This window comes from Malus domestica, chromosome 03 (genome assembly GCF_042453785.1).
Source record: "Malus domestica chromosome 03, GDT2T_hap1".
In the NCBI taxonomy this organism is placed as follows: Eukaryota; Viridiplantae; Streptophyta; class Magnoliopsida; order Rosales; family Rosaceae; genus Malus; species Malus domestica.
The window spans coordinates 21,308,522-21,321,862 of NC_091663.1; the positions used below are offsets into that span (position 1 = coordinate 21,308,522).

Sequence of the window (13,341 nt, forward strand, 5' to 3'; positions counted from 1 at the left end):
TTTCCATTAAGGTAATGTGATTTGGTCGAGAGAAATATGAGTTCACTTTCAATGAAAGCACTAATTATTAAAACCAAATTCATGCACCGCAGTGAGTAATGGAGATGCACAAATCCAAGTAACTTGTAAAAGAGCAAACAACCGTGAGCAAGCCTAAGACCTGGGGCGAGGGTGAGGGGTGTGCCAACTAAAGGCTCTCCAGTGGTTTATTTAGAAAGCAAGTATACGACTTAAGCAACGGTCGCGGGCTAACCGTACACTTGTTAAACAATCCAATGGAATTTCCAAAATTAAGGAAGCCTCACAGGGAGGAAAATGATTAGAAATTAAATCATTGTTCCAAAGATTCTTACGTGGAGAAATTAACGACGAAACAAACTTACTGATAGATTTTCCAATACTAACTTGCCAACATGAACCCTATTCAAGAACTACTTTAGCTGCCAATATAACATCCCAACAAGCAGATGCGCACAAGCCTAAAGTAGATTCCCTTAAGGAGTTATGGGGGAAGTACTTAGTCTTCAGTAGCCTAGCTACAAGGGAGTAGGATTCTCTCGCTTCCTATTTTCATCCCCTTTTCCCCCCTCCTTTCTCACTTTGCTTTTTGTCTTTTTGCCCTTATAAAATATCAATATAAGATGTTGATGGGGCTCAATCGTAATGGTTCAAGTAGGAGGGGAGGGAAGAGGAAAGATTAGGAGGGAAAAGAAACTAACACACCTCGATCCGGAATGTCCACCTGGACTTCTAATCGAGATGTGCTAGCCGACACCTAGGGGCTGACGAAGCCATAAAGTGTAGTGATGTGCAAAATGTGAATAAATTTAAACCTAAAAGTGCCTAAGTATAATAGTGTGCTATTGAGCAGGAATGAACCCATTTCACATGTGATGTCAGAGCAATGTAAAGTACAGTAAAGTAGGATAAGAATTATACCATCGAAGGTAATCTCTAATACCAAGATTTGCCAAGAATCCTCGTCAACACGAAAGCTTTGCACTAAAACCTGGGTGAAAAAAAGGGTGAGTGAGCCTAAAAACAAAGCTTTGTAAAAATCTTTTCACAAACATAATAACCCCTTGCCGTAAAACAAGTATAGTTTCCAAAATATACATACTACGTATAGTAAGAAAATACTTATTGTAGCCTGCAATATCTCAAGATTCAATAAAGCACAATAGCAATCTAAGACAGGACTGACACCTACAATGGATCCAAAGTGAGCGTACGGTACGATATGCACATACACATGAAAGACTGGCCCTACCTCGGATGAGTACTAACACCGGTGCAGCAAACCATGAGCAAATAACATAAATGTAGCCATGCCACAATGATTTGATAATTCTAGTCAACATAATATTATTCATAGCTGTAAACTTAATTAAGGTATCTCGTAAGATTTATAATGATTTCCTAATTTTCACCGTTACTAGATGTATATATCGAAACTAAATAGGTATATAGGTGTGTATATATTATATATATATATAAGAAAAGACCCATTCACATATCATGTCGTTGAGTCAAACCCGCCTCGTAGCATCGAGAGTCCTTGCGATGCGTTTCACCTAGAAATGAAATCATTTATGTAAATACGTAACGTACTAACGTACAAACGCGTTTTCGTACAAAGTACTGCTAATAAGAAACTATTTTAAAACGGTCGAATTTCAGAAAACGGATGGCGGATTCGGGTTCGGCATGTCGAGAAACCTAAGAAGGGATGTCAGATTCCTCCACGCATCGCCATATGCACCACTCGCAGTAGCTCCTTCACGTGCGCCCACAAGCTTGCGAGTACAAACGTACTCACCTTCTTCACAATGACCTGCGTTTTGCAGGTTAAACCACCAACTTCCAGAGCTCTAAAAAAGCTCAAATCTCAACCAAAATTGATGATTCAAAAACCTAAGTGACGTAGGAAATGCAAGGAATAGACCTATACCGGAGTTGGCCGAAAAAAATTCTCTAAAAATGGCCTACCGGCCACGGTTCCAAGCTTCCAAAATTTCTGGGGAAAATTTCCCCAAGGTGTAACTGCACCAAGACACATTCTCAAGGTTTTGAGCAGAACCAGAACATCACTAAGGTTTAATGGAAGGAAAAACATAACTTATCTAATTCAGAAAACTAAGAAATCTTGTCGGAGTTCCATGAAAGAGATGATGAATAGTGGCAAAGTTCTTATGCAATGTCGAGCTCCACGTCTGGGTTGATGCTCACTATCTGAGCTTACAAAGATAGGAAAGAACAAGGAATGGTGCTGGTCCGATGGTCTAACACGCGCGGAGTAGTCAAGTGATGGTAGTTTGGTGTTACTATGCATAACGAGTGCATAGAGTTTTGGATGAGAGAGTCTTAGAAAGTTTGAGATGGGAGACAAGTTGTGGCCATCGGCGATGGTAGCTCCTTGAAAAGGGATCTCGGGGGAGTGGTCGTGTTTTGCCGGTCTCTGTAACACAGAGGAATAAGGGAGAAATGCGAGAGAGAAGGGGAGAGAAAGTCTTAGTGAGAGAGAGAGAGAAGGAGAATTTGAAAATAAGAGAAATAATGGGGGAGAGAGAGAGACCGAGATCTCTGAAGGGTGAAGATACGGGATAGGGCAGGAGTGGGGTGTGGGGCCTATGTGCCTATAATAAACTCACGTCAAAATACATATATAATAACGTAAAGTTAAAATAATTGTACTGAAATTTAAACTGTACATAGAAAGTTCTTTTTTTTTCCACCTACGCACAATCGTTTCGTCACGTACTCCAAAGGTAAGTGTGTAGTATCCTTGGGTCAAGCCCAAGCAATGAATAAATAACTAAAAATGCTAACATAAAAGGTCCTACTTGTCCACTTGATTAACGAACCCAACAAATAAATTATTGATATTATAGTCTGTAGCCCACAATAACGACAACTCACTGTTGTCACGATAAGCAAGCAACAAATTCCCAATGATGCAATATTACCATCTTGCCCCTCATTGGGAAATACATACAAATCGTCTTATTAGCGCCTCGACCGCACTCTCGTACCACCCTCTCGGGTGACAACGCAATTAGCACACAATTTCCTAAATTGTAATCTCGATTATTCAAAGACATATTCATAATACTCCTATGTCAATCATGTTCTATGCATAAAATCTCCATTCACATTTCAAATGGTGTCATACTCAAATCAAAAGTGTAACCGCAATTACACACAACTCTAACAAAGATAAGTGTCAATCATAACCATGCTGAAACTATAAAACATACAAAAGCAAAATGTTCTCTAAGATCCGGGTAGTTCATTCAAACTAGCCATTAGTCTAAGGGTGAAATGTGGTGTTAGACAAAGGCTTAGTATACATGGCCTTCAAGAAGACTTCCCAAGACTTAGAAGTAAAATGTGCATCACAGTGAGACACATTAGTGACATGCACACCATGTAGCCAAACAATGTAGTTCACAAATACCTTAGTGAGCAGTTTCATTGTGAATTTCCCTCGGGTTTAGCGAAAAACTATCTCGAGTAGGATAAAAGAACATTCAAGAATTTGAGGTTCAAAACTGGTTCATCAAATCTAGAATACAAGATAACTGGATTGAACATATAACATCTTGTTATAACAGTAGCTTCAGGAATATTCAATCACCAACGGTAAGGATTCGTTCAGTAGAGTATTTAGTGGGTGATTGAGGAATTGATGGTCACAACTAGAATTTCAAGGTCCGAGCGATTCACCTAAATGGTATGTCTGCTTCAAAAATAATATGAAGTGTAGTAGGGTAAACACGTGCCTAAAGTTGTCTGGAATGTCTTCTAGCACAAAAGGTGAATATGGAATTGCAATCAACATAGATGCTGATCGAAACGCCAGAAAAATATGATAAATTCGAGTATGAGTAAATTTACCAAATGGTTTAAAATGTAGTCTTCCCAGGGCCAACGAAATGTGAGTTAACTTGTCAAGCCGGTTGATAATCGCCAAAACATCATCATAATATTCACATTGTACAAAATACCTCGTATCGAGAGTTTATGGTGATATTTCCCATCTCTATTTGCATACAGATGGTGATTATAACCACTCAAATGATTTCTTGATGATTTGTAAGTAACGTCTAACCAATACCCATGAATTCCAACTAAAACAGAATAGGACCAGCTGAAAGTATTTCAAGGGTAGATAATGTCTTTTGCTACGGTAAGCAGTAATTACGTTTGCACAACCGGGGTGATACACGATAGTGCAATCATAGATGTTGGTTTGGTTTGTTCCTTCCACTACCATTGCCAGAAATTTAGTTTATTTCCAATGCGGATGTATTTGAGAAGTCTAAGATTAATAAAGGTCCTAAACACGTTTCTCCACCAAGAAGTGTCATTCGGTTTTCAAATGAAGATGATAACCGTTAACTTTAAGTCATAAGTAAGATGGTTCGTTTCCTACGGTCCCAAACGCGGGGGAACAAATGTGGTACTCTATTATGTTGCATCTACACAACCAAAACATCCAAAGAAAACATCATCTTGGATCTCCAAAATTATTGATGTCATCGAAATGTACGAACAATGGTAGGAAATAGACAACACTTCAGTTGTCACAAATTTAATTGTATTTCATGTCTCCGCTAAACTTATTTTCCCCCGGCCACGTGGAAAGGAAAATTACCACCGCTGAAAGTCACTAACCACATGCCGATAAAATCAACAACGCCAAAGGATATCACAACTTCACAACTATTTGTGGAATATGAAATTTTCGACATTTGCAACCTTTTGGAAATTGACAAGAATGTCATTTGCTGAGATCACATCTCCCAAAAAGTACCAACTAAACAAAGGTAATATTTGAGGAATTTTATATAAAGCTAAATGTTAGTGTAAGGAGAATTTAATCTCGTTGCTTAGATAAGTGAGAAAGTTATCAGTAAGACCACTACTAATTCGACAAGCTACAGAAGAAAACTCGAGTTCCAAAAGTTGGTCGGTAGACCATCGATTCGAAGTATGGATTAACAGTTTTAATCGTCACCCGATAGAGTTGCTAAAATTTAGGTACGATCCTAAGGTTTAGTCTTTCGCCATCCCGAACAGGTTTGGGATTCCCTAGATAAAGTGTTTGGTTTGATAAATTCCTAATCAGTAAGCCTTTGTAACTAAGTTCTCTCAATGACTTAGGAATTGATCCAAAAGACTCAAGGAAATTGGTGTAGTACAAGAAAGTGGATTGATGGTGTGCTTCACTTCACCATTTGGTGATATCCCAGATAAATATTTTAGAAATGACGACAGATGTATACATCCTCGAAACATACCACACTACTTTATTTCTATACACCACGTACTAAAAGGTCTTCACAATTTTCTCAATGCTCATTTCGCTGTTACAGTGGGAAAATAATTCATGCCTTAATTATAATATTTGTTTGTGGAAGTGATCAGAAAAGTGACTGGTCGAAGAGGTTTTAGTTACCTAAATGGGTAATATGGTTAACACAACCATGAGTTTACGGTCCTCCTACAAAGCTTGCCCTTAAGTTTCCATGATTTTAATTTCTTCAGCTTAGATAGCCTCTGTTACTCAGCCGTGCCGCTAATTAACACACTTATGATATTTTAATATTGTTTGTTACCCTGAAATTGTAAACCAGCATTCTGACATAAGGGTAGGATACTAGCATATATGCCCGGTATCAGAAATCATACTGCCTGAATACTGGTTGATAGTTCCTGGATATCAGATAATATCGTCAATTATCAGCCCCACCATAGGCTAATTATAGATTAGAGCTCGCTTAAGTGGATGGTTTCAAATGGATGGTAAGAAATTGGTCATTTGAGGTGGTTTCATTAATTCTAGGGAAAATACTTACTATTTCGGGGATTTCTACTTACCATAGGTATAACAACTCGTACGTCTGTGCCTATACTCATCAAATTGAAGAATACATTGTCGAAAGGAAATCTAAGACTAGTGTTGGTTGGAGTGTCACTAAAGACATTTTTGGAAATTTTGACGAAAGTACAACTTCGTAGGAATTCCGATAAATGGTATACTAATGGATACTGCCAAGGAATCAAAACTATTATTGGATCCTAACTCGAAAGGATTGATAATGATAACGAGATAAATGTAATGGATTTGATTGGTAAATCTTTGGTGGCACACAATTATCAATACATTAGCCCTGTTTTGGGGCCTTCCACTTATACCAAAACGGGATTTTCCTTGGTAGGCGATTTCTTCATTTAATGTCTAAAAGTGTTCGCCAAAATGATGTTCTAGAATGTCGATAAGTCGTCCAAGTCATTCAAAACTTAGAAAAAGTTAACACATTTTTCGTGCTCGACACGATTGACACATCCCGACCCCAATATTCTCTGAATACCCGGATAGGCACGTGCTGGCCAACACTTGAGGGTGACGAAAGCCATTTATTGATTACAAGAGTAATGATTAGGAGGAACATAAGCATATCGGGGTCGGGACATGTCAAATTTGGTATCAGAACATGGTTAGGGTTCTTTCCACCAATTTGGTAAATTTCAGTCTTTCTAAATCTTGTTGTCTTTGTCAGAATCATGGCTAATCCTGGTAGGAATGTGCCTCGACAACCTCGTTCTTCTATAATGGGGGGAATCCAGCAGTTTACCATTGCATTAATGAATGCTTTTCCGAGTCATAAGCTGAATCAGACGTATTTAGAAATTGCTAGAAGTTATGGGGTTACTAAGTTGAAAACTATGGGGAATTGTGAGGAGACTGAGCAGTGGTTAGAGAAAATGGAGGATACTTTAGAGGCGATGAAGTGTCCTCTAAATGAGTGGGCAAATACTGCAGGTTTCTTTATTTAGGGTAATGCTAGGAGTTGGTGGAAATCAACAAAGGAATCTCGTCCACCTGGTTCTCAGATGACATGGGCTACCTTTAGAAAACGTTTTATTACTTACTTCCTAAGCCCCAGCTACAGATTGAGGAAGAGGCAGGAATATTTAGAGTTCCGACATGGTGACCTCAGCATCACAAAATTTGACAATACTTTCAGGCGCTTGGCTAGGCATCATGATGAGACTTATGATAATCCACAAGCACAGATGGATCAGGCGATAATTGCACTGAACCAGGAGTACCGTACATTGGTAACTGCTCAGAGAACCAGAACTTATGAGGAAGTAATCAAGATAAGTCTGAATATAGAACAGTCTAAGTGGGATACGGAGATGCAGGATCAACCTCAGACTTGGATCCAATCCCAGAGATAGAATAAACAGCGGAATCAGAATCAAATGAGTCAGAATTTTCGATCGTGGAGTACCAGAGAATCAGTGGGTCCCTCCAATTATGTAGGTCCCAGACATTCTTTTTCCTTTAAATGACCAGGTTGGGATTCAGGGTCGTCCAGTGAAGGCTCAGGCAACGAGTCGGCGAGATGATGTTTCGATCATTTCACTCCAAGTTATATGGTATGTAATCAGTGTGGGTTACATCATCGAAGAAGTTGTGGAATAACTGTTGTAGTTTGTCACAGGTGCGGTGGTATTGGGTATTTTATTCATGATTGTCCTTCAGCACCACCGCTTAGTGATTTTACCTCTGGCTCAAGCTACAGTGGATATCACCCAGTTCAGAATTTTAGCGCCTGACAGAGCTATGATGGCGGTGGCAGTAGTAGTCGGAGTTATGGTAGCAGTACTAATCATAACTACAGGGGTAACAGAGGTCTGCAGTTGGGTGGCAAAGGTAGCCAGAGTTTTAGAGGGAGTGACAACAGGAGTGCTCAGTTTTCGACCCAGTAGCAGGCTGGAACATATTCTGGTAACAGTAATCAGGGGAACAGAGCAGGACGTAGTTCTAGAAGTCATGGCGGTCGGAACAATAATGTGAGGTATCAGGTTCATGGACGTATGAACGTCATGACTCAGCATGGGGCTGATCAGGATCCTCGAGTTATCACTGGTAAGTTACCTGTCTGTAATACTTGGGCTAGAGTTTTAATTGATCCGGGTGCTACACAGCCTTTTGTTTCTTCATCTTTTGCTCGGGTTATACCTTCTCAACCTCAGCCACTAGGTTTTGATATGTTGATTCAAATGCCAAGTGGTGAATTGTTTTGTGCTCAATGGCAATATCAAAATTGTCCAGTTATTGTGGAAGGGGAAAACTTAGAGATTGATTTAATTCCTTTCAAATTGGCAGAGTTTGTGTCATTCTGGGAATGGATTGGCTATCTAAGCACCAAGCGAATGTTGCATGTTGCGAGAAAATCGTGACGTTCAATCGACTAGGACTTCCAGCAATTACATTTATGGGTGAGCGACGTGTCCTCCCCAATAGTTTTATTTCTGCCATTCGAGCAACTAGGTTGCTGAATAAGGGTTGTGTAGGGTTTTCAGCCCACGTAGTTGTGAAAGATGAACCTTCTTTACGTCCAGAAAATGTGCCAGTTGTAAGGAATTTCATCGATGTGTTTCTTGATGATTTACCGGGGTTGCCACCTATGAGGGAAATTGAGTTTACTATCGATTTACTCCCAAGTACAAATCCTATTTCCTTGGCACTTTATCGAATAGCACCAGCGGAGTTGAGGGAATTGAAGATCCAACTCCAGGAATTGGTAGACAAAGGTTACATCCAATCGAGTATATCCCCGTGGGGAGCTCCTGTTCATTTTGTTAGAAAGAATGATGGATCAATGAGACTCTGTATCGATTATAGGCAACTGAGTCAGGTGACGGTGAAGAATCATTACCCTCTGCCTCGGATCGATGATTTGTTTGATCAATTGAAAGGTGCTCAGATATTTTCAAAATTGATCTTCGATCGGGTTGCCATCAATTGAGGATTTACGAGGATGATGTCCTGAAAACTACTTTCCGTACGAGGTATGGGCATTATGAATTTCGTGTCATGCCTTTCGGATTGACAAATGCACCTGCAACATTCATGGATCTGATGAACAGAGTCTTTAGACCGTATATGGATCGGTTTGTGATTGTGTTCATTGATGAGATTTTAATTTATTCTAGAAGTGTGAATAAGCACAAGAAGCATTTGAGGCTAGTGCTGGAATAACTGAGGGACAACCAGCTTTATGCCAAGTTCAGTAAGTGCTAGTTTTGGTTAACTCAGGTTGGTTTTCTTGGACACATAGTTTCTGCTGAAGGAATCAGTATGGATCCCTAAAAGGTGTCAGTAGTGTCTAACTAGGAACAACCGAAGAGTGTCACTTAAATAAGAAGTTTTCTGGGTTTGGCAGGGTATTATCAAAGATTTATTTAGAATGTTTCTGCAATTGCTCTTCCTCTTACTAAATTGACTCGTAAAGGTGTTCAGTTTGTGTGGGATGAAAATTGTGAACAAAGTTTTCAGGAGCTTAAGCGACGCCTTACTCAGGCCCCTATTCTCGCTTTTCCATGATGTTTCTCTATCAGGTTTTGGGTATATAATGATGCAACATGGAAAAGTTATAGCCTATGCTTCCAGACAACTCAAAACCCATGAAAGAAATTATCCCACTCATGATTTGGAGTTAGGAGCTGTGATTTTCGCTTTGAAGATTTGGAGGAACTACTTATATGGAGAGAAATATCGTATTTTTACGGATCATAAGAGTCTTAAGTATGTGTTCACCAAGAATAAGTTGAATTTGAGACAGATAAGGTGGATGGAGCTTATCAGTGATTATGACTGTTTGATTGAGTACCATCATGGGCATGCTAATGCCGTGGCTAATGCTCTTAGTCGGAAACATCACGAGCAGCTTGCATCACTTCAAGCTGTACACATTCTGTTACTATTTTCTTTTCAGGAAACTGGTATTAATTTGGAACTTGATGAGCAACTTGGCTAGCACATTTTCAGGTTAGACTTATCTTTGTAAACATGGTCATAGAAGCTCAGGAACTTGATCCAGAATACGCCGAATTAAAGGAACAAGTGTTAAAAGGGAATAATGATAAATTCATCATCCGTAAAGACGGATCGTTATTGAAAGGAACTGTTTGTTCGTGCCTAAAGATAATGAAGCTATTAAGAAGGAAATTCTTGATGAGGCTCATACTTTAGCTTATGCTATGCATCCATGAAGTACTAAATTGTATCGCACCATTTATCCTTTCTATTACTGGGAAGGAATGAAACGAGATGTAGCAGAGTATGTGAGCAGATGTTTAATTTGTCAACAGGTTAAAGCAGACAGACAGAGACCTGAAGGACTGATGCAGAATCTTTCGATACCAGTTTGGAACTGGGAGGATATCACTATGGACTTTGTGTACGGGCTACCTAGAACACCGGCAATGTATGATGGTATCTGGGTAATTTTTGTTGATAATATTGTTCGTCTACATGGTGTAACCGTTTCCATTGTGTCAGACAGAGATCCCAAATTTACTTCCAGGTTTTGGAAAGCCTTAATGCCGCTAGGGGTACTCAGTTACTATTCAGCACTGCTTATCATCCACAAACTGATGGTCAGTCCGAGCGGACGATTCACACTTTAGAGGACATGTTAAGAGTGTCTGTATTACAGTGGAAAGGCAGCTGGGATAACTATTTGTCGTTGGTGGAGTTTGCTTACAATAATAGCTATCACTCGAGCATTGGTATGGCGCCTTTTGAAGTACTTTACGGGAAGGCATATAGGACGCCATTATGTTGGACAGAGGCAGGAGAAAGGTCATTGGTAGGACCAGAGATTGTGGATACCACCAACACTAACATCCTAGTGATTAAGGTAAATTTGAAAGCAGCACAAAACCGATAGAAAAGCATTGCAGACAAACACTCCAAAGATCGTGAGTTTACAATGGGTGACTTTGTATTCTTGAAATTGTCTCCCTGGAAGGGTGTTGTTCGTTTTGGTAAGTAAGGAAAGCTAAGTCCTCGATACGTCAGTCCCAATCAAATTATTAAGAGAATTAGTGCAGTTACTTATAGGTTGGAGCTACCACCGGAGTTGTCACTGATCCATAACATTTTCCATGTTTCCATGCTTCTGAAATATGTACCAGATCCCTCTCATATCATCCAGATAGAGCCATTGGAAGTAAATCCTGATGCTAGTTATGTAGAAGAACCAGTGGCTATCCTTGACAGACAGGATAAAGTGTTGCAGAACAAAGTTATTCCTTTGGTAAAGGTACTGTGGAGGAACCATGCAGTTGAAAAAGCTACTTGGGAAACAGAGGAATCAATGAGGAACCAATATCCCTTTCCTTTTGTGTAAATTCGCAATTTCGAGGACGAAATTTCTGTAAGGGGGTAGATTGTTACAACCACCCCCATATTTCCTTGTTATTTCTATGTTCCCCTAGAACATTTTTAAATTTATCAATTTAATCCTTTATTCTCTTTTAATCTTAGCCATTGATCTAGATTCTCTATTATTCCTAAACTGCCATGTGGCAGCTCTCCGACTCTCTTCTCTTCCCTCTCTTCCCGAAACATTTTCTAATCTCAGACATCTCTCTCTCTCTTTCACGGATCTCTCTTCTCTCCCTTCACTCTCTGCACCATGACCTGCCAAGCATCCTGCATGCAACTCTATTTAGACCATATTCATCATCATCTCCCTTGCACCGTGTCTCTCCCTCTCCGTCGCAGTGAGGTTGAGGAACTCAGAGAAGGGACCTCCGACGGATTTCTCCATTTCTTTCTACTAGGTAAGTTCAATTACCTTTTTAATTTACCATTTTGGTTTCTAGACATTGTGTGATGAAAACCATGTGGTTTTTCCAAGGTTTTGTGGACGGGAACAGCACAGGGGAAATTCATCCATATTTTTTGGCGAACCCGTGACTTTCGAGGTTTCTTTCTGAGCTCTCATAGCCGTTCACGGCAAAACTAGGGTATGGAAATTACTCCACTCTCTTTCCTCTTCATTTTAGTACTTGTTTTGAGTAGTGGTTTAATTGTTCACCGTCGACCGGAGCATTTTCCTTTCCGGTGTTCTTCCCCGATTTGCACCCGAGCACACCCAAAGCCACCAGGCCATCCGGCCTTCTCGAACATCACGGGCCTTAGCCCAGTCCTAAAACTAGCCCATTTTTTCCTTTTAATTTATTGGCATGCGGGCCATGCCCTGCTTGGGCCGTGAGTGTGTGTAGAGTGTGTGTGTGTGTGTGTGTGTATGTGTGATGTGGGCCATGCCCTGCATGGCCTATGTGTGGTGTGTGTGATATGCAGTGCGTGTGTGTGTTGTGTGTGTGTGTGTATACCGTGAGTGTGTGTGCATGTCATGCATGCTTATGCATGTTGTGCATGTGTGTATGTTTGTGTGGTGTGTGTGTGTGTGTTGTGCACGTGTGGGTGTGTATGTATGTGTTGTGCAGGTGTGTTTATGTGGGCTGGTGCGTGTGTGTGTAAGTGTGATTTGGGTTAAGCCCAAACCACCCTTCTTCACCCTAAACCCTTTTAACCCAAAAACCTTAGGATCCTAAAACCCATTAGACCTTAACCCATTCAACCCAAATCCTTTATTTAATTTAGTTCAAGTCCAAATCCTTTAGAAAATCCTTTTAGTTATTTATTTCATTTTTTTGTGCTTAGGTGAAGTTGCTAGTGAGGGAATTCGTAATCCTTATCCGCACAACTCTACTGCTAAGGAGTATCTGTGAGGGACCCCTTCTAAAATTATATGAATTTATGGTTTAATTGCATAAATGAATAGCATGCCTTACGAATTATTAACTGAATTTATGTTAAGCAGATTTATGAAATATGTTATTTATCGTCTCGTTTTTTGTGAGGAATTAATTGTTGGCCTATATTGAGCTATATTTTAAAATATCGTATTTTCTAGAAAATATATATATATAATAAAAAACAAATAAAAAAATAGAAAAAACATGAACTGGAAGACTATCTAATGGATGACGATAGGATGGTAGAACATGTTTTAGAAACCGCTCTTTATACTATAGACGATGGATGACTTTATACTGTGAAGTGGTTATTTAAGAGAGACGTAACTATTTGTGAGTACCTAGTGGACACTATGCCGCCTAGGGCGAGGATCTGGTGTTGGCAGATAGGCCAGGTGAAATAATCCCTAGCTACGGGCTGAGGGACACGGAGCAGGCATTGGGCCGAAAGTTGGTAATCTCTGGCTACGGGCGCAAAGACCACAGTGCTGGCATAGGGCCGGGAAATATATATTTATTCAGTGATCTTACTAGCAGTACATTATTCTAAAAGACGATTTATGAGACGTTTGATATTTTGTGTTTCACGATATGACTTTTGAGATATTTTTGGCATGCTAGGATTTTTATTAAATCCATCACTTATTATGCTAGTAGTTTTCTTTATATATAAACTGTGGGGGTTAGTATCTTAATAATTGTTTTATT

The 13,341-nt window shown here is 39.7% G+C and overlaps 1 protein-coding gene across 1 annotated transcript; it reads left to right on the forward strand.

Annotated features, from left to right (window-relative positions):
- Positions 1–6,570: 6,570 nt before the first annotated feature.
- Positions 6,571–9,839, forward strand: LOC139194719 (uncharacterized). Its single transcript, XM_070819623.1, has 6 exons — positions 6,571–6,761; positions 7,035–7,161; positions 7,370–7,452; positions 7,812–8,096; positions 8,186–8,778; positions 9,421–9,839. Exons 1-6 carry the CDS (start codon positions 6,571–6,573, stop codon positions 9,837–9,839), a joined length of 1,698 nt encoding a protein of 565 aa, XP_070675724.1.
- Positions 9,840–13,341: the final 3,502 nt, after the last annotated feature.

Bases quoted from the DNA above. Each gene is read 5' to 3' on its own strand.
- LOC139194719 (XM_070819623.1), top strand. From the start codon at position 6,571: ATGGCTAATCCTGGTAGGAATGTGCCTCGACAACCTCGTTCTTCTATA. The intron at 8,097-8,185 runs GTTTTGTGCTCA...TCAAATTGGCAG, and splicing joins CAAATGCCAAGTGGTGAATT to AGTTTGTGTCATTCTGGGAA. The intron at 8,779-9,420 runs GTGCTCAGATAT...TTTCTCTATCAG, and splicing joins TTTGTTTGATCAATTGAAAG to GTTTTGGGTATATAATGATG.